Source organism: Nelumbo nucifera, chromosome 6, assembly GCF_055504915.1.
Source record: "Nelumbo nucifera cultivar China Antique chromosome 6, China Antique-T2T, whole genome shotgun sequence".
Lineage (NCBI taxonomy): Eukaryota > Viridiplantae > Streptophyta > Magnoliopsida > Proteales > Nelumbonaceae > Nelumbo > Nelumbo nucifera.
In genome coordinates this window covers 6,465,043-6,486,913 of record NC_142654.1, presented here as the reverse complement: position 1 = coordinate 6,486,913, position 21,871 = coordinate 6,465,043, and the positions used below count along the sequence as shown (strand labels likewise).

Sequence of the window (21,871 nt, the reverse complement as noted above, 5' to 3'; positions counted from 1 at the left end):
GGAAAAAACAAGGGGGGTTTGCATAGCCCACCTTCGGATTTTGTCATCTAAAAGGGTGATAAAACAAGGGATGGGATACGCGTCTTTACATAAACGATGATGGATGAGAATCCATTTACATTTACATAAACACCCCTATGTCAACGAGACCTTAATAGGGGGTCTAATTTGTTAATTAATTAAAATTTAAGGTTTCTAGGTATTTAATTCTATATTTTTTATTTTTTATATTTTTCAAAGGAAGAAGCCTGTTTTTTTTTTTTTTTTTTTTAAACTCTATAAAACGACTCAGATGTGCTGAGGTCGTCGCGAGAACTGTTTCCACCAACTAAGCTTCGGTGCAGAGATTCTCGTGCAGAGAGAGAGAGAGAGCGGCAGAAATACTAAACGAATCATCGAAGAGCAGTGAAAAATCACTGAAATCGCAGTAAGATACGGTAAGCAATAGACAGATTTTCTCCAACCTAAAAGAGAGAAAGAAGTTGCAGGCGTTGATAAATCATTAGGGTCAGAGAAGAAAGGAAACGCCCTCTTATTGGCTGGGTTCTAATGGAGGTTCAGAAATACAGTAGAGCTCTGTTCTGATACCCATTTCTCCGTTTGATATTTGGGCTCTTCTAAAGAGTTGGAAAGCAAGTAAAAAGAGTTGCAGAAAGAAACACGAGGACAAAAGGGTAAATTTGTTATTCTTTTGCATGCGTTAAAGAAGAAAGAACTGTTCCAGACCTCACAGAAAATAGAAAAAAAAAAAAAAAAACTGAAGAGATTCACGAGATTGTCAGCTGCTGAGAACGCTGAGGTATCTTTCTTTTTTGAGGACACGTCGCTCCAGAAAGTTTTAGTGTGATAAAGTAATATACAGAGGGAGAGAGAGTGAGAGAGAAAGTGAAGAAGGTGAGCCTTTTTTTGAAGCTTTACTTAGTTTCTTATTGGACGATGGAAAAACTCGAGCTTTTCCTTTTTTCATCTTTTTTACTTTACTTTCTGAATTTATTTAAGGTGGTTAGTCACTCTCACTGAGATGATTTCTTTCTATTATTTAATGGGCCATCTTGCTGGGGTTTGGCTGTAATTTCCATTTTGTTTGTTTAATTTGAGTTTTCAAGCTTTTATTCTTTAACCCTTGTTTCTCTCTGTGACAACTTTTTGTCTTGTAGTGCAGTTTTTCACGAGGTCTTGACAGGTTTTTATTTTTCAAAATTCCGTCATCTTTATCCCTTTTTCATTTTCTTCATTTTTATACCGAGTTTGTTTAATTTTTCCTCCACTCTTTACTCGTCAGTTCAGTGTTTCGCAACATGGAAAGATCCTCGATCGCTTTAAGAACGTTTTTCTCTGAACCACCTATTTTATTCTATATTTCACTCCTTAACGTCTTTCTCTGTCTGTAGGGCTCGTTGAAGTTAATATCTTCCTCCATATTTGTTCAGTTCTTTTTATTATCGATCTGAATATGGGGAGAGCGACGAGATGGTTGAGGGGTTTGTTGGGGATGAAGAAAGATAAGGAACAGAAGGAGAATTCTGGCTCCACCGACCGGAAAGATAAGAGAAGATGGAGTTTTGGCAAGTCAGGGAGGGATTCGGGGGGAATGGGTCAGATCTCGTCTAGCATTCCGGCTAGCATAAGTCAAGCGGATGCTGCTTGGTTGAGGTCTTATTACACCGAGACTGAGAAGGATCAGAACAAGCACGCAATTGCGGTGGCTGCGGCCACGGCAGCCGCAGCTGATGCTGCCGTTGCAGCTGCGCAGGCGGCGGTGGCCGTTGTGAGGCTTACAAGCCAGGGCAGAGGGACAATGTTTGGTGGTGGGCGGGAAAAGTGGGCCGCGATAAAGATCCAGACTGTTTTCCGGGGATATTTGGTAAGTGTGTGCTTTTCATCTTTACCTGTTTCGTCTAGGTTTGTCACGCGTTTCTTTCTTTCTTTCTCATCTGGATATCGATCTTTCCCTGTTTCGTCTGATTCTCTTATGCTTAACTGAATCTGTAGCTAGCAGCCTAGCAATTGTTCTTCGTATTTAGGATCCTTTATATTCTTTGTTTGATTTTGTAAATCAGCGGATTCTTGTCTTATCTGTATCTTTTTGTTCCCTTCTTCTCTATCTTGGAAACTGAGTTTGTGGTAGTTTTTTCAAATTTGGTCTGATTAGTTTCCCTGCCTCTGGTTTTTTTTTTTAGTTGCCTTGGTCCCGACTAATTCTACTACTTTCGAGTGCTCTTCATATTCTTAATCTGGCACAACACTTGTGCTTAGTGGTCTAATTCTCTGATTCATTTTCAGCTGGCTTGCTTCTGTTTTTTCTTCCATAGTCCGTATTTGCTAATTGGTTATTTTCAACTTGTTCTTCTTTCTGAGTTCATGTGTTTGTTTCGGTTCAAACTGTTTCAGGCAAAAAAAGCTCTTCGAGCTCTGAAGGGACTAGTAAAGTTGCAGGCTCTTGTTAGAGGTTATCTGGTGCGTAAGCAAGCCACTGCAACTCTTCACAGTATGCAAGCTCTCATAAGAGCCCAGGCCACCGTCCGAGCCCAGAAATCTCGTGCTGTCGTCAACAAAGAGCACAGATACCCCCCGCGTAAATCCATTGTAAGAATCTTAATCCTGGGCGAGAATTGGAAAATCTGGCATTGCTGTACAGTGGTTCTATTGTGTTAGTAAGCATTTCGTCTCAACTCTCCCCTTTTTGTCATTTTTCAGGAAAGATTCGACGAAACCAGAAGCGAGCACACAGCGTCCATTCACAGTCGGAGGCTATCGGCATCCATTGAGACTGCAATTAACACCTTTGAAGAGAGTCCTAAAATCGTTGAGATCGATACTGGAAGACCCAAGTCGAGATCTCGTAGAACAAACACCTCAATGTCGGAATGCGGAGAAGACCCACCTTACCTAACGATTTCTTCTCCTTTGCCGTGCCAAATTCCTGCTCGTCTGTCCATTCCAGATTGCCGCAATTTTCAAGACTTGGACTGGGGCTTCACCGGAGATGAGTGCAGGTTCTCTACAGCACAAAGCACCCCTCGGTTTGTAAATTCAGGTGGGTCGAATGCACCCGTCACACCCGCGAAGAGCGTGTGTGCCGACAGCTTCTTCCGGCGTTATTCGAATTTCCCGAATTACATGGCTAATACACAATCGTTCAAAGCAAAAGTTAGGTCACACAGTGCTCCAAAGCAGAGGCCAGAGCCGAGTCCCAGGAAAAGGCTCTCACTGAACGAAATGGTGGAATCAAGGGCTAGTCTGAGTGGAGTTCGAATGCAGCGCTCCTGCTCTCAAGCTCAGGAAGCAATCAATTTTAAGAATGCCGTAGTGGGCAGGCTCGATAGATCTGCCGAGTTTGTTAGAGAAACAGAGAGAGATTATTACTTGCAAAGGAGATGGTAAATTAAAGATGAGTTGCGTTGTCCAGTTTCTTTATCTCAGTGTAACCAATAGGATTATAACACACAACGTGTTGCGTGTAAATTCACAATCAAGATCTGATTTGAATTTTCTTGGGATGATAATTTTGTTTACAGAACAATGACGTTTCGATTAAAAGAAACGAAGAGGAAACTTCACTTTGATCTTGTGAATTGCTATCAACTCTCCGGCCGGTCCGTCCCCATTTGGGTATCGTTTAAAACAATACTGGAACTGTTTGTTTCGAATTCAAGTGTGAAGATCATGGCCATATTGACTTAGTGGCAGGAACTGTGTTGGATTGTTAGACTTAACATTACGTTATGTCATGGAGGGGGATGTTGGGGAGTAAGCTTTACGCTGTTTAAAAATTCCACAGCCAGTTGTCTCTCGTATACATTTAAAAGTAGCCGTCGGTATGGAATAAAGGAAAATAAAAGGAGGCCCTACTTCTAATATGAAAAGATGGGTGGGTCCTCTTTGATCCTTGTTTAGAATTAAGAATTTTTTCCATCCATAATGATTAGAAGAGGGTTTGGTTTTTGATTGATGATTGTAGGGTTTTCGAAATACGTACTTTTGGGGCTTGCATCATCATCCATTTGGCACAGCACAGATATTGGGAGTAGGACTTGTTTTTGGTAATGGTGCCTGTTTGACTGAATCATTTCTTTCATTTATCTCTCTGATAGGAAACAAAAATTTCGTGAAATGTGTAACGCCGATGAGGTCTGGTCTTCGGTCTTTCGATTTCCGAGTTGAGTTCCGACACCATCAAGGACCTTAAAATGTCAATTATGTCCAGGATTCCTGTTTTTGCTTTTCCGTTTCCGCAACAAGCGTATAAACCGTTGTGAAAACGACAAAAAAAATGGTGAGAGAGAAAGTGATGGAAACGCTTCAGATTTTTTGAACGTGGTGAAGGTATATTCTTATTTTTGGCAATTGGTGAAAGAAACGTCGAAAACGACTAAACACAATTAAAGAGGAGATGATTTTAGTACCACCCTTGTCTCTTTCATGTTCATGCAGGAAGCCAAGCCAGCAACAGGATTGCGAAATTATATTCTGTTTTTTTTTTTTTCCAGGAATTATTAAAGCTCTTTCTAGGACAAAGTTTGGTTTATACTTTTATTATATTATAGGTTGTTTGGGGGTTAGGGGCTAAATCTAATGCATTTGTCACCATTTATTTATCAGATTAGAGCAGATTATTGTTATTATAATGTAACTGCAAAAGTAAAGCTTTTGCTTTTTCGCTACAAAGCAAAGTTTTTGTTTTGTTTAGCATAAATTAATGCAATTCGAGGTGTTGTTTTTAGCAATAATTTATAAAAGTTTGAATTTTCAAATGGTGGGAATTGTGGTTGATTAAAGAGGGGGTTAGCACTTTTACACAACTTTTATGGAATCAAATTGCGTATTAAGTATTTAAAGTTTCCCCTTTTTGAACTTATTTAAAATGAAGCTTCTTTGTTCGTTCCGTCCCTGATTCCTCACTAGTTCAAAAAAGTTCGGATCGGAAATTCGAACGGATTGACAGAAGATGTCGGTAGACGGTTGTCCATCATTATTGATTTCGGAAAAGATGAATGGGGTTTAAAAATCAAGGAGGTCATGGCGCTCAAGGTCAAGGATTGGTTTAACTGCCACAACTGGTGCTATTTTAAACTGGTTCGACCACTGTCGATGTGATGGGCTGGCCCACAAATTATGTCGGTTCACGATGTGTGGAGGAGTCCGCGTTGTGGGGCACTGGACGCGTGAACCAAGACTTATGCGATCAACTCAGCAAAGTATAACGTTAACCAACGATTTCATTATCCCTTATTCTTCTTCTTATTCCAATGTTTTTTTTGCTCTTCTCTTCTGTTTCTCAACAGATAGAAGATCCCTTACTAGCTCACACCGGCAGTCAGTAGTCACTGGATCTTCAACAGGTCGAAGATCCCTTACAACTCGTATTACCCTGTTTTATGCTTCATACCTGAATGTAAGCATTTGATTTATTTACCCTGAAATAGTGGGTTTAAGGCTTCCGAGTCCAAAACCTCCTACTTCGACTGGTTTTTATTTGATTCGAGCCATGTGATAATCGAATCTGCTTTTGACTTCGTTGGCAAAATCAACCTCTTCTTCACCTCTTGGTCCACTTGACAGTTTCGGGTTTCGCTTTCTAACGTCTATTGCCCGTCCGCCGCGTAGATTTGGACGTTCTTTGTCCTCCGTCGCTGTCATCATCTCTGTAATCGTTTCCGTCAGAAGACAAACGGAGGTATCAGATGTCTTTCCAAGACAGTTACTCTAATGGAAGTTACAGTATTTCCTTCCCTTTGTCTCAGAGAGATGTGAATTACAATTTAGATTGGCAGACCTGCCAAGTTACTCTAATGGAAAATAGTTACTCTAACGGAAGTTACAGTATTTCTCGATTATCTACCAAGTTCTTGGCAGACCTGCAAACTCAGATGAACGGGCAATTCAGGTTGGAAGATACAACTATTTCTTCAATAAACAAAGATCTAAGAAATCAAGGTCCCTCAGCCTTTTAAGACCAAGCAACCTACACTTTAATGTCCATGATGCCAATGTTGAATATACAATTAAAAGTGATAAACTCTCAACTGGAAAAGATATCATATCTGAAAAACTTCTTACCAGTCAATTGGAATCATAAATCTGATAATCAATCAGGTGTTATTTATCAAAGTTCATCATAGATTTTCCTATTTCACATTGGACCAGTTTTATTTAATTATCCATACAAATTTGAAAATGTATGAATAAAGGGGAACGAAGAGATTTTCCTAGGATGTCTCCGTCTGGTTCAATATGCTTTTAAAATATTAGCCTTTTCCTATCATCGTTTGAAAGAGAAAGAAAAGAGGAACAAACAAAATTTTTTAAATAAAAAAAATTTAAACCCATTAATCTAATTAGATTAATGGGGTGGATTTTATCATTCATTCCGTTCTCATGGTAGTCACAGCTGGGATACCCATCATTGATCGAGTCCGGATTCCCTGCCGTTTACCTACATTACATTGCAGTTACAATGGATAACGTTTCATCTTCTTATACAGCATTTGCAGAGAAAGATATTTTCAATTCACTGAGGTAGCATTGATGATCTGATGGGCTAATAAAATTGTAACCCAAGTTTCGGATTGGGCTTTGATGATGCACAATCTGGCCGGTCTTAGCTGTTGATGATCTTGCCTCTGAAGTGAGTAACAGGGACCTGAAACGGGAGGAGAAGAGAAGCTCCGGGGAGAACCCGGCGTAAGGGCTCCGAAGCTCAAGTTAGAATCCTTCAAAGGCAAGAATAACCAGATAGCGCGAAAGTTAGCATACCTCATCCCTGGGGGGTAGAAGCCTTTTATAACCACCTCGCGTACTCACTTCCAGGCCTCCGTCAGGTCGGGCATGATTACTTCTGAACTCCTGCCAGTTCGGGTGTCATTTCCTCTGGTCGGACAGAACCGCCACTGTTCCTTTTGTCGGAGTCGTCTCTGCGGCTAGTGACGACGGTTGCAGGTGGCGGTGGCCGGAAGCCGTTTGAAATGCGGCTGTCAGGCGTCAGATCCCAAATCAGTCAGGTACGCCGCCCTTGGATAAAGACGTCCTTGGTATCGGGTACGTCTGGCCGGCCTGGTGCTTTGGAAGTAAAGTGTTGGAGTGGCGAGCGAGGTGCTTTGAGTTCGGTTTGGAGTGTTCCGAGCTGCTACGGGTTAGCTCGGGTCAGCTTTGTGAGGCTTGGGGCCCAATACAGTTCGTGCTCCTCGCAGGGAACTCGGGTTCTCAGGAGGGAGCTCGCTCTTATCAGGGAGCTCGGATTTAGGAAGCTCAGGTTCTTTAGGGAGCTCGGGCTCCTAGTACCGAGCTAGGACTTAGGGAGCTCGGGTTTTTAGGGAGCTTGGACCTTTAATAGGGAGTTCGCTCTTAACAAGGAGCTCGGACTAAGTACAGCGGTCTGGAGTTCGGGCTCGGTAGTGAGTTTGGACTTGCTTTCGATGTTCGCTTTGGTTGCTCTACTGTCCCGAGCTGCTTGCCTTTGCCACGTGTCGGGCGATCGCGAGGTCGGGCCAAATTTCCCTTAATCAGGCTTGTTTTTGAATTACTAGGAAACCAAGCTGAAGCTCGACCAGAGCTTTAAACAATTTTAACATTGAAATGGATCAGATTAATTTGATCGAGACCCACGTCAAATCAGGTGATGGGACGATGATTTATCCAGGGTTAAATTATTGAGATTTTTAGTGTTCAATCCACCTCAGAATTATTGTTATTTTAGCATCCGTTTTGGGTGGGCCTTCACTCTCAACTCTCAAGTCTCAACACCCCTGTGTTTTATTGGGCAAAATCAAATGAGTACTGATTATCCCTGTGGTTGGTTTATGGATTCCCAGTGCCAAGTTAGCGAATGCTAGTGCTATGTCAGTTGGTGATGCAAATGAATGCCCGATGCAAGTGGGCCAATGAATCTGACTAAGCCCAATCCACAAAGAGTATTGGTAGTGATGCTGTTTGATTCGAGGTGGTGTACAAACCGAGGAAGAAGATAGTTAGATAATCTTTGTCAATAGGGCGGAGCTGAGGTGATAGGACGGAGTCGTGCTTCAAGACCTGTGATCAAGAAAGAGTGTTAGAGGCCTGAGGAGTTATCCCTGTATAGATACTCCGACGTTCAATTCAGTAGAGGGTGGTAAATGGTCGGGCCGAGCAATAAAGGTGCTGGTCCGAGCATAGTAACAATATGGATGCTAAAAATCAGAATCCCTTACCTTGAGCAAGAGATACATTTTTATTGCCGGAGGTCCGTGTTCTAATCGGATTGAGCTTCCAGGGTTACTGGGATGAGGTTAACCACCGAGGTCTTTGAGATAGAGTCCTATTCCCCAGTGGAATTGTCCTCCTCCCTCTTCCTATCCTTGGTTGTGCTTATCTGCGTAAGGTGTAGCTGATGACCTGATGTGGTTGAGTAGATAAAATGGGGGGCTATAGTAATAGCGTAGTACGGCTGGGGCCATGGAATTGTTATATACTGCAGAGCTAGCTGGGGTGATCGGGCGATGATTGGGCAGCCACGTATCGCCTAAGGCCAGCTCAACCATGACCTGAACAGGTGGTCATCAAGCTTGGTTTCTGTGCGATTAATCCCCTTCAGCTTGGTTTCTGTACCGCAAGTGCAATTCCATTAGTTTAGTAAGAACTGGTTGGGTTTGAGGCATCTCACACTTTCTCTCTCCAATGGAATATGGGAGTGTCTTCACTTAAACAAACGACCTAATTCGTGAATTAAGAACTGCTTCAGCATTAATAAAATTAGGGATATGGAGTATCAATTCTGGTTATTGGGGGGAATACCTGCAGGTAGCAAAGCTGGGGGTTCATTAATCAAAAAGGTCAGAAAGTTTTAAAAAATGGTTCAGCCCATTCCGTAACGCAACATGTTTTGGTGAGGTTTGATTTGTTTGCTTATTGAAGTTATACGGAGCAGAGTAGACGCGCCAACTACGTGTTTGTATTGAACTCCTGACGCATTCATGGTGGTGAGATTGTAGGTGACGGGATCTGTTACTCACAAATGGGCGCTTCACATGCACATCCATCGTGTATTAGGAATATTTTCCCGTACTTATTCACGGGAAATGTTCCCGATGCATGGTAAAATATACGTATGAGGCGCCAATTGTGAGGAGCAGATCCGATCTCAGATTGTAGGTGGGGGGAAGAGGGGGCGGGGTAAAACCAGAGACCAGAGTCCGCGTCTCTCCATGTTTGGCAACTCTAGGAAAGCCTGAGACGTGGGATCCGCTGAGATGATGATACGCCATCTCCATACAAATAAGAAAGTGGGATATGGGATCAGCTATGATGTCGTTTAATTAGGCATCTGTTTGAAACCGTTGCTGTTGCTCCAGAAAATTGCACCACATCAGCGCCATGTAGGAGAAAATGGTGTTCTAGGAAACAGACTTCTGTTTGGAACTGTTTTTACATAGAAAATGGTGTTCTAAGCCATGTTTTGGAAATCAAGAAGCATGGCTTGGAACAATGTCAAATTTGGCATTTCTTGGAGCTGCAGCTCGTTGCTGCCAACAGGGCAGTGATGTGGCAGTGGATAATGGGTAGAAGTGTAGAAAACGTTTCCTGGAGCATTGGTATTAAACAGAAAAAATTGCTGTTGCTCCAAGAAATGTCCTACCTGGCAGAAACGATTCCAAAACAAAAAAAATGCTCAGTTGAGAAAATGGTGCTCCAAGCCACACATCAGCGGCACCAAGAAAATGGTGTTATAACTGTAGCATCGATGCCAAACATATACTAGGTGGGTGGAACGGCTGTTTCCGTTTTAGTACTTCCAGAAGAACAGAAAATGAATTTGGTGGGTGAGTTTTAACTTTATAGCATTGCAGGTTCCAGTTTTGCAGAAACATAGCATTTGTTTTGCATTGACACCATTGTTCCAGAAAACGGTGATACATCAACGCCACGTTGGAAAAAATGGTGTTCCAGGAAACATTTGTTTGTTTGGAACCGTTTTTCCATAAAAAAATGGTGCTCCAAGTCACGCTTTGGAAATCAAGAAGGTGTGGTTTGGAGCAACGCTGAATTTGGTGTATTCTCAAATTGTAGCTTGTTGCTGCCAACGAGAACGTGATGTGACAGTGACATGGACTTCCTATAATAGGTACCAGTGTTGAAAATAGACATAAAGGCTGGAGCACTGTTACTAAACAGAAAGTGTTTCTTTTGTTCTATAAAACGTTCTACTTGGCAGCAACATTTCTAAACAGAAAAAAAACATTGTTTTCTCAAAAAATGATACTTCTAACCCGTACATCAGCAGCACTGGTGTTGTATCTACAGCATCGATGCCAAACATATACTTAAAATAAGAGACCAAATCAACCCCCCACAACGTGTCCCACAGCACATCCCCACCATGTATTAAAAACATCTCTTGATGATGAGATTATTATTTTTGAAATTATCATTGGAAGATATTCCCAATACACAATGAGAATGTACTATGGGAAGTTGTGGGGGGCAAATTTGAACTCCTTAAAACAAGACTGGTAGGAGGAGCGGACGACGGACGATGTATGATGTGATCTATGTATCTATAATCTATAAGTGAAAAAGGAATGATTTTCTGGCATTGGCACTTTATTTATTTATTTTTTTGAAAGTGGCAAGAAAGATAGAAATTAGGAGGTTGCTTGCATAAGCTTTTGTGATCGCTCAAAAGCAACTACAAAGATGGAACAACGATATCTACTTTCTTCGAAAAGCAAATAAAAGTTTTTTTTTTTTCCTCTAGTAATACTTTTTTGGTGCATGACGTCTTCGAAGCAGGGCCCACCCATTCCCATGTATGATCTAATAGTGAATTCCAATGTCGTCTCCGCAAACCGCAGATTTAGAGCCTTCATGTACAAGTATTTACCAGACCGGAATTTGGTATGAATACTCGGTGGGAACACAGAATCAGCAGCATGCGAGATCAGATCTCTGTCCACCAAGTGTGCTTAATAAGTGATTAATGCCTTTTTCCCCTTGTGGGCTTTGTACTTGTCTGCTGAGCCCAGTGATGGTTTTCTACTTTTTTCTCATATGTAATTAATAACATACGAATAAGTATTAATATAAAAATATAAATATTAATCATATAGGACATATGGTATTTTGGATTAAATTCTATTACATTAATGCAAACCAAATGTTTAAAATTTAATAAGGTGGTGTTTACCTGTTTGGTATCAAAGATTCAAAGCCAATGCCTGAAATCAACAATTTGACTTATAGAAATTCATGAGCAAAGTTGAATCCAGCACAAACTCCCAGGTTCTATTATTTATTTCTATTAAGACACATAGCTGACATTAAGTGCCACGTAGGAAATATGTTTCTCTTCACAATAAACAAGAAAAAAAATGAATTCTAAAAATATTGATTTTCACTGAAATGGAGGTAAAGAATTGCAACTACGTTTTGAATAAAACCAAATAAGAAATGTCATTGCATGTTTGAACTGGGAATGGCACTTTGTGAGACAGGTGTAATATGCCATCGAATGCGCTCATCCTTAGAGCTTCTTATCCTTGACTTACTTTAGCTCGTGGGCCTGGGGCCTTGGCCCCTTATCATTAAGGCTCACTCAGTTTGGATTTTGGAAAGAGTAAAAATACAAATAATACAAAATATGAGCTTAAGAGTCTTCTCTAACCAAAAATGAAAAAGAAAAAGAAAAAAAAATAAATAAAGAATCCAAATCCAAGAGTTGGGAGATGCAAAAATAACATTTTCATTAACATATTATCAACATTATTTTAAAACTTATGGAGGGCGTGAGAATGGGGTGGTGTGAAAAAGTTTACAATTTGATCCACTCAGATCCGTCAATGAAGCTCAGTGTGATAAAAGGCTTGGCCTCCTCATCTGTGAGTTCTCTGGACCATGAAACTCTTCCCGCGTAGCTTGCTCCAGGTCCTGTACATTTGTACTGTCCATAGAACACCGTCCTATAAACACAACAACAACAACAACTCAATAAAGATAACAAAATTGAATCGACCCCCATTTGCAATTTTTCATCAACACAGATGACAGACCTCCCCAGCCGGGGGTCAAGGTTAGGTGGGCTCTGTTTTCTTTTCATCTTTTAAAAAAAGAGAGTGCGCTACACATGTATTGCACTAGAAAAGGTGAAGACACGTACATAGTTTAATTTTGTCACCCCATCAGTAGTTTGGTCATGGGCCCAGTTCTGCTCATAGTCGTTTTGTTAGAACAGAGTGGGAACTGGGAAGGAGAGAGGGTTTGAGGGGTCTGTAGAAAGTGAAAATGACAAAATCCAAACTGAGACGTTTCATAAATGGATCAAATGAGTTTGACAAAAGGCTTGTAGTTTTCCCACTGTGCAAAAAACTGAGTGGCCACCGCCCTGCCCTGCCACTATGTTAGTATAAGAGAGACGACAACATTTGGTAGGGCTAGGGCTCTGAGATTATACAGAAAAGTTTGTGAACAGTGCTGAGTCCGGACTCATTTCATGATCATGGCATAGTAATTAGGGTCTGGTAGTGGAGAAAGTGGCCACCTAATCGACCCCATTTTAACAATGTTTGGATGGTCACTTAACACTTTGCTTTTGGTTTGGTGGTGTTGGTGGCGGTGGCGGCAACAACTATAACAATATTAGCCTTTTTTTTTTATTGGGAGGGGGAGGTGTAAAATGTTCACTTGATATGCGCTGAAATTGCAGATTCCAAATTTGAGGAAAAACACAACACAGAGAGAGAGAGAGAGAGAGAGAGAGCTTACATTTCCCTGTTGGGGTCTCCCCAGTTATACCAGCCTTTGGGAATGACAATATCGTCCATGTACGTGTAGGCAAAAACGACCCTAGAGAATGTACCCCATGCCCTCCCGAGGTAGAGAGCTCCTGAGCCCGTGACCCTACAGTTCACAAATGAAAACCCCGTGTCTTCCAGTAGACTCATCCTGTTTTGGGCAGTTACTGCCCCATAGTTCTGAGCAATTGCATGCACATTACATCCCTGCCAAGAAGTCATGAAAACACATTACCCATTAAGCCATCATCTTCTGAATCTTTTTTTTTTTTTTTAACTGAACTCACCACCCCATTCACCATTCACTCTTCTCCTAATTAAAGAAGCACATGTGCCCCGGCCCCCGGCCATTCCCTATTCCAGGCTAGCTAGCTGGCTAAAAGGGGACCAGGCTGTGGATGCTGATACCATCCAGGCTATTAAGTAAGAATAAGCCTACCCATCTTTAGCAAAAAGAATGGATCGGTGCGGTGGTTATTAGGCCTTGGGCCCAAGTCCTAAGTCCTAACATAAGTCTCACTCTATACATTCATGGCTTATTAGAGTCTTGGCAGACGGGTTGGGCTGGGCTAAAAACAATTATGTATACAAAGGCCGAACTAGGTAAACAAGATCCAGAAAAACTGGGCTGGTCCCCACAGTGAGCAGGTCAGATGATGAAGAGAATTTCAACCTAGCATCCTCACTTCTTTCGGATCATTCACTCACATGTACTCGTGGATTCAGTGAGCCTTCTTGGTTGGGAGTTCCCCACAAGAAAGTGGGTCCCACTCTTCACGTGTAAATTGTGTATGACTTTTCTGCAGGTGTAGGTTCTATAAGATACTCATATAGAGGCTGCAGTTCAATTAAGAGATGCTATGTTGGGCAGTTGGACTGGCACTGCTAGATGCTAATGCCCATTTCAAAGTGGGATATGGGTGTTGTCTAGATCCCAATTTGACGACAGAAAATTATGCTTCATTGCTTCGGGTTGGGAGTTGGGACCCCTTCCTTGAATCCAACTCCTTTACTCAGCACCAGTTTATTTATTTATTTTTTTTTATGTTTTAAGACAGAGCAAAATGAGAGAAATTTCCCCTTCTCCGGCCTCTCTCTTGCTTATTGAACTGATGATAAAAACACTCGAAAAAACAAACGGTTTATCTTTATCAAGAATATTCTTGATGTAAAATGTTGGTTGAAAAGAGATGATTTCTTTACAAGTTTGAGATTGTGCTAAAAGGAGAGAATCTGTTTTCACAGGATTGATTGATGCAATGAGAAAAGAGATGGGTTTGTCAGGAATGGTGCATAAAATATGAGAAACCAACCTCAAACAGTGACAGGCCATTGCCAAAGATGAAATCCACGGAGCCTTCAATGTAGCAGTCTTTGTAATAGTGCCTACCCAGATGATCATAGAGTGTATCCTGTGCGCCCAAGAATCTACAACCCAAAAAGGCTGCTGTATCTCCTGAAATTCTGAATGCTACTGCTTGCTTTCCAACTGCTCCTGGAGGTGGAAGGGGGTTTGTGTTCTGCGCCACATGTTTGTGTTTATCAGGATTCATGATTCGGGGGGGGGGGGGGGGGGGGGGCAGAGAGAGAGAGAGAGAAACAGAAATGTTAGGACTTTTCTTTTCAACCAAAAAACAGGACATTTGCAATTTTACCTTCAAAGTGATGTTCTTAGCTATAAAATAAGCGGAATTCACAGCAAAAGTCGCGGAATTGAAGGTACCAATCGGTTGCCCTCTCGGCCCAAGCGTTTGAGCTGTGTCTCCCCATTGAACAATTGTTTTATCTGCTCCTGCTCCTTCTATGGTTATGAAAGATTTCAATGGTGGTATATTCACCTTCTCCCTGAAAGTTCCATTTTATGGAATCCAACCTAAGTCACATTTTACCAATAATTACAATACAAAGAAAGCGAACAAGAAGAAAATGTGGAAAAAGGACATTTCATCAGATATAAAACAACGAAACAACAAAAACAAAAATAATAATAATAATATAAATCACTCTGTTCTATGAAACTCCACTTTTTTCATAATCAGACTGTTTACTTTTGTCACACTGAACAAGAAAAGAATCAACCAGACCAGAGTAGAGACAAACTCTCGAATCCATAAATAAATTGATACAGGCCCAATTGGAAAAGAACGGAACAACAGAATAAAACACAATCAAAACTAATTAGGGAATCAATACTCCAATACTCACGTATAAACTCCTGCATTGACCTTGATAACCACCCTAACAAGATTGATGAATGGAAGTGAATCGATGGCGTCCTGAATTGAAGTAAAATCTCCGGCAGCTGGATTTTTACTAACAGTAAGAATATAAGATGGGAAGAGCTTGTTCTTTGCTGTGGAGAAGAGTGAGTGTTTAAGGCTTGCAACAAATTTAACCCACTTCATGAATTGCTGTTCTGCCAACTGGGTTTTTGTCACATTGGTCGACAAATTCACGCCCGCTGACTTCCTCGGTCGGACACCTTTGGTGTGGCACAGCGTTTGGTTTGGATTAAGGAGGAGAAGAACCAGAGTAATACACAACATACGTCGTAAATTCGACATTGACGTGGAGAAAGGGCCGGGAAGGGGGGCGGTGGTGGGGGGTGGAGCGAGGGAAGGAGAATGAGAATGTTGTTGAGAGATGTATTACGAGAGTAGGGCTTATTGAAAGCATTTTATAAACAAACCTGTTTTTCTCTTTTAGGTGGAATGACAGATGTTTAGCAGAGACTATCAAGTGAAAATATGGGGGTCACGGGTTCTTCTATGTTCTAATTGCATTGAAGGAAGGATGGAGAGAGAGAGAGAGAGTCGTCATGGACTCACAAGGAAACAATTTACGCCACAAGACAGACTCCTTTTGATTGTTTATTGGTTCTTGTTTTCGCTTTTCTTCTTGTTGGTACCCGTGACCGTGAGTGAGTCTCTCTCTCTCTCTCTCTCGCGTCTCTGTTTGTGTCATTGTGTGTGGAGGTGAATATATTCGTACTGGACCATGAGACGGTTCCACATCATATAATACCCCACCCTGCGCTTACATGTTTGATTGTTTTCCCTCTGACTGTCACAAGGGTGGACCCAAGACCAAGAGTAAGGTGGACCCATGAAGGAATGATGATCACGACCATCCAATCAGAATCAAGAAACAAAAAAGACCATAAATATTCTGCCCCACAGTGGCCCACATTGTTTATATACATGTCAAAAGACTCATTCCAAAGCTCTGGATTTGTTACAACTTACATGTGGGGAGCATGGGTTTTTTCACTTACCCATTTTTGCGCTCAAATTTAAGTCCTAAATTTTGATTTTCCAAGTTTGTTTGGTAGCCATACAAGGGAATCTTGTTTGGGAAAGATAGTGGACAAAATTTTAGCCCAAAATGCTCCACCACCACCTCCACATCAATTTCAATTCCTACTGGCAAAGGTAGCCTCTGCTTCTTGCTTTTATTAAGATGAATTGAGAATATATAAAGGCAATATGATTGCTGGGAAAGCTCCAATACAAGGCAATATTTTAGGAACCCGTCTGGCTGTCAACCAGAGCCTGGAGGGTTTGCCGGGTGGCAAGTTGGTCGGTTCAACCGGCTGGTTCGCCAAGTGAAATGGTCAGAACTATCCAAATCTTATAATTCGACCTGGTATCTCACTGAGTCACTGGTTCGACCATCTGGGTCTATAATGTCAGGGTTCAGTTACTAATAAAGTTTAGCTTAATGTGAATTGTGAATTAGGATGCCCATAGGCACAGGGTATCTGATATGTAATGTAGGGGCTGCAAATGATACCTCTCATATCTGTTTGTCCAAATTTATATTTGAAACCATATCCAACTGAGGCGGTTTGGATCTGATTTACTTATAATCAAAATGGATTGAATATGGATATCTCCCCAGTCCGATCTCACATTGATCTGATCCCATAATATTTAATTTTTGTATATACTTGTCTATATAAAATATATATGCAATTATATAAAATGTTGGTTTTAATATTTATATTCATCAAAATTCAAACATTTATAGGGTTCAAATATGACACAAGTTAATTTTAAGCCGCCATTTCTAGTTAATTTATTAACAAAATATAAAATTTTGATACAGTATGCAAATCTGATCTGAATCCCAAGGAAAAGATCGGCCGGTTCAAATACAAATTAATATTAATGGGATCAGTCAAGAAACTCTGAAAACGAAAGTTTGACGTATACTGATGCCTTTATCCATAAAATTAGGAAGAGATATTGAAAAGAACGGAAGTAGAACAAAAATTAAGGCAGTGGATGTGTTAGATAGATGAACCCAAATAAATAAAAATGGAACAAGTCAATAAGCTGATGGTGATGAGATTCTCAAAGCACTTAATTTTATAATTTTGATTTCTTGGTTTAGTTATTATTGGAAAAGAAAGCTGGTCGCTAGCTAAGAGATGGTAGCACAGGGTGGTGATGATCGAAGGTGAACCATGAATGGACACATTGGACTAGAATTCTGGACCACGCAAACTTTGTCAATTCATCATGATTATATATTCAACAAATTCTCTGAGTTTTAATTTGTTCACAGGCTAATGAACGTATCATAATCTTGTCAATTCATGAATAAATAGTACAAACAGTAGATAATGCATCACAAAAAGTACCCAAATATTTTTGTTTTGTTTTTTAGGTAACAGATGAATTAAAGAAATTCAAACCATTAAGGTTGATACAACTCTATTTGACAGTCAGCCCACCAGCACCTCCTGAGGACAAAAGAAGGACAATGGCCACACCAAATACCTCTCTGCTCTCGCCAGACGACGACGGTGGGCCAAAACTATTAAAACTAGGATTAATGAAAACGAAGATACAGACATGAAAACATGAGATTAATTACAAACCCGACAGATATCATGGATAACACTGACTTGTAATGTCAAGATCACAACAAGGTTTCCTTGAAGCTTGACCAACCACGGCTTTAGGGCTTTACAATTCGAGAATACCAGGACTTGAGAGAAATTCCAGCAGATAATTAAAGGGCAACTGGGCAGAGCTTCAGAGAATTTCGCTGATCGATCGAGGGAAATCTGCATGTCATAGAACAATAACCCGCTACAAATACAGACTGTTGCTACTGCAACAAAACCAAAACCAGCAAAAACATTTTCTGATGACATAGCACCATCCACAGGAAGGATGTTTCCCAAAACTAAACTTGTGTGTGCTGACTGCTGAGCGAGCATTTGGACTACTTGCCGGGTGCAGGAGCTGGAATGACTGGAACCTGAGTTTGGATCCTCCCACTCCCACCCCAGGGGCCTGGATACGAAGATCCCTGCATATCCCAATGCAAAACACTGAAAACAGGAAATATATATATATATATATCATTAGGAGTTTAGGACTACTTCATTATCCAGATCGGCTCACACCATACTGACGGCCTCTTGCAATCTTGCATCGAGAATATCTATCTCCCCATCCCTCAAATAAAGCAGGATATTCTCAATGCAAGACTATAAAAGGCTGCTCGAACTAACGGACGCCGAACTCGTCATCAAAGATCTAATTTTTTTTTTCCAGATTGCCCAGAGGAGGCTAGCTCAGCTTTCAGCTTTTGAGTTAAGTAACCAGATAAACCAATCAAATAAGGATAAACCAGCAACACACTCAGGAAATGGCAAACCAAACCAGCAAGCTCCAGCGAAATCACAAGAACATATCGCATGTTCAGTGGTATCAACTCCACATTGACAGATATGGCAAATATAAATATTAATAGAGGTTACTAGACTCGTTTCCAGAGATTGTAACCCACGGGTACCCTCAGCACAACCAAACCATGCATTGGGAACATCTCCCGTATATGTTCCCAATACACGCTCATATGTGCATGTGGGACGTGATCACATCTGTGCCCCACAGCACATCCAAACTGTACGTTGGGAACATCTCTCGTATATGTTCTCAATGCACGCTAAGTTGTGCATATGGGGTGCAAATGAGTTCAAATCAGCCTCCCACAACATCCTAGAGTACATCCCTGCCGTGTATTGGGAACATCTCCCGATGGTGATGTCATCATTGGAAGATGTTCCCAATACACGGCAGGGATGTGCTATAGGGGGCGGATTTAGACTCGGTGCAAATGTGGAGATCGGCTTTCATCAAGGCAAACTTGTGCCCACACAGTTCTAAGAGTCTTTCCCAACTTTGCATTGGGAATATTTTTCACATAAATATGGAGATATTCTCAATAGAAGGCAATAAAGGCCGCTAGATTGGTTTTGCACTGATTGAAGTTGAACTCGTAGATGTGAATTGATGTGAGGCACGCTGTATGGGGTGCAGAAGTGAATTCCTTTAAGGGAAAATTCTTGATAGGTACCCTGTACTTTAGGTCCAATGCCAATTCAGTACCTGTACTTTAAATCGCATCAATCTATTATCCAAACTTTTAATTTGTGACAATTTGGTAGCTGACGTTAAATTCCTACCAGTTAAAGAACTCACGTGATATCAGGTGCGGGTTAAAATTTTCGAAATGCCAAAACTACCCTTTACGAAAATATAAGGACCTTTTCTCTTCATTCTAGGTTTAATGAACGAAAGAGGAGAAGAGAGCCAACCTTCTTCTTCATTCCTAGCACTTCCATTCCATAATTACCCATACCCTGAAAACTCCAATACCAGAGCTGCGCACAGATCTGAACCTCCCGCTGTGTTTCAATTTTATCATCCTTTTATTCCTAATTTTCTTGAATGAAAATGAACCTATCTTCTCTCGTCGGCATCCGGCTTACCTTGCAATGAAAACTAGACAAGATGGCTAGAAAGTTAAAGAGAGGGGAAGAGACGCACATTTAGGGATAGAGAGCCACTGTGAGAGAAAGAGGGCGATGGAGATGGAGCGCTTGCTATCTCGCCTATCTGGAGGAACCAATGCGCATCTTAGGCGGTAAGGCTTCTTTCCTATGGATGCCAAGGAGGAGACGAGATGGTTTGGTTCCATAGGATGAAGGAATGTGGCATTGGAGAGGCCACTAAGGCGAACGTTGGTCGGAGTCATTGCCATGTCGAAAGAGCATTACAATTGTTCCGACTAGCTCTGCTCTGTCTGCTATTCTAAAATATGGTTGTGGATAGCGGTAAACCGAGGTGTCGTCCGAAAGAGACAGACAGGTGTCTTATCCGTTTATAGCCGGTCGCTCCGCTTTTTTCAATTCAATTGTTCAGGTTCCACCAGTTGATTATAGCCGGTCACGTGGTTGTTAAAGTAAATAAACATACCCTGGTTGTCTCTTCCGGCACTGGCAACAAGTTTTCTCCGGCAACGACTGAGTAAGCACTGGGTGTAATAATGTTCTAGCGACGGGTAGGCGCTCCATTTGGAGAAGAAAATGGGAGGCTTCTATTGTCTGGACTCTCAGTTGAGAAGATCCGAAGCTTCTTCCCTGGTAATTCCTTTGAGCGTCATGTGTACTCCGTTGATGGAGTTCATCGAGCTTCCTTTGCTCCCTTACGACCCTCTTGTCTGCAGTCACTGTGGCGCTGTTTTGAACCCTTACGCACGTGTCGATTACCAATCATGACTATGGGTTTGTCTATTTTGTTATCAGAAGAATCCATTTCCTTGCTCTTATGTTGGGATTGGAGAGAACAATCTCCTTGCCGAGCTTTTCCCGACTTACAGCACAGTTGAATACCATGGTTGGAAGGGCTTGGGCCTTGGATTCTTCGACTTCGACTTTTCCGGTGTCGTATACGATCGTCGAAATCAACTTTTCTGGTGGCACATTCCCTTGACACCACTGTGTGAGGGAGCTGGTTTTTGGATTCTTTGTAAATGCAAGTATGAACAGTGGTTCTCATTTGCATTGGTCGAAATAGATGATAGATTATTTTCATAATTTTAATCAGTAATTCATTCATTATTCGAATTATTTAAGGGTATTTAGGACTTTTTATCTTTTAATTATGGAAAATTTAATGCCCAGTATCAAATTGTCACAAATTGAAAGTTCAGGTACTAGTTTATCCTGATTTAAAGTATGGGTATTAAATTAGCACTCGACCTAAAGTATAAGGTAGGTATTGGAAATTTTCTCTTCCTTAATTGGCTATGTAATAGGTTGAACGCACTGTTAACACTCCATTTTTCTCAAATTTCCAAAATGAACTATCATCTGATTTTAGAATAAAGATTGCTTCGAAAGAGTAAACAACGTCTATAGGAAGCCATTTGGCTGAGAACATCATTGTTCCAGATCTTGGAGGAGGGCATGATTGCTTCACTCACCCTCTGATTAGGACAACTAACTGTACCAAGTAGCCAAATTTCAATCTCTTAGGTGGTGTTTGTAGTTTGATAAATATGAAATCCGAAATCTAAAAAGTTAAAAGGATATTAAAAATGTCTTGAATTTGAAAAGAGACATAATTATTTTTTGACTTTTTGGAGGTTTTAAATAAAGATTGTTTGTGTTGGATCAAACTCGTGGGCATCTAAAATTCATTAATTTTATTACTTTATCCCTAAAATATGCTATTCCGTAATTTTGAGTTTAATTTGCATTAAAACAGAATCCATGTTTGACTTCTAAACCTGGTGTGGTCCAATTTTTTTCTAAAATTATAAAAAGTGCCCCTTAAGATTTCCAAAATTTTGAAACTGCCCGTTGGCCCTAATATAAATGCTGACCTAACTTTCCTGACCTCTATTTGTCATTGCCGCTTGCAAGGGCAAATTGGATCAAAATCCCTCTTCTCACCTTCTTCCCCCATTCCCTCCTTCATCTCTCTTTCCCACTGTCCCTCTTAACCATTCGAATTTTGGAAAAAAGGAGTGTTCATCGTCTTTTTTCTTCGACGCAAATAGAGAAGCGGCAAACCCTACTCCGACCTCCTCTTCCTCCATCAGACCTCTCTCTCTTGCCCTCTCCCAATTTCTTTCTTCTCTCTCAATCTTCTTTCTCTCTCTCCAGTTTTTGCCGTTGAAATAATCATGATGAACAGAGCACCGTCGTTCGATGCTTTCCACCTCCTTCGTTCTCTCTTTTTCTAGACGTTCCTTGTCACAACATCTCTACTAAACCTCCATTAATTCCACCCATTAATCCGCCT

General features: G+C 41.1%; 2 protein-coding genes across 2 annotated transcripts; one reads left to right on the top strand and one right to left on the bottom strand.

Moving 5' to 3' along the window:
- The first annotated feature begins 251 nt into the window (after positions 1-251).
- LOC104604474 (protein IQ-domain 26-like) lies at positions 252-3,564 on the top strand. The gene is made up of 4 exons (XM_010268813.3): positions 252-894; positions 1,392-1,864; positions 2,392-2,586; positions 2,698-3,564. Exons 2-4 carry the CDS (start codon positions 1,454-1,456, stop codon positions 3,382-3,384), a joined length of 1,293 nt encoding a protein of 430 aa, XP_010267115.1. The 5' UTR covers positions 252-894; positions 1,392-1,453; the 3' UTR covers positions 3,385-3,564.
- An 8,012-nt stretch (positions 3,565-11,576) lies between these two features.
- Positions 11,577-15,436, bottom strand: LOC104604473 (putative pectinesterase 53). Its single transcript, XM_010268811.3, has 5 exons — positions 14,967-15,436; positions 14,417-14,606; positions 14,075-14,281; positions 12,733-12,968; positions 11,577-11,930 (listed from the first exon to the last, which is right to left on the bottom strand). The coding sequence occupies exons 1-5, from the start codon at positions 15,323-15,325 to the stop codon at positions 11,783-11,785; spliced, it is 1,140 nt and encodes a 379-aa protein (XP_010267113.1). The 5' UTR covers positions 15,326-15,436; the 3' UTR covers positions 11,577-11,782.
- Between the last annotated feature and the right edge of the window lie 6,435 nt (positions 15,437-21,871).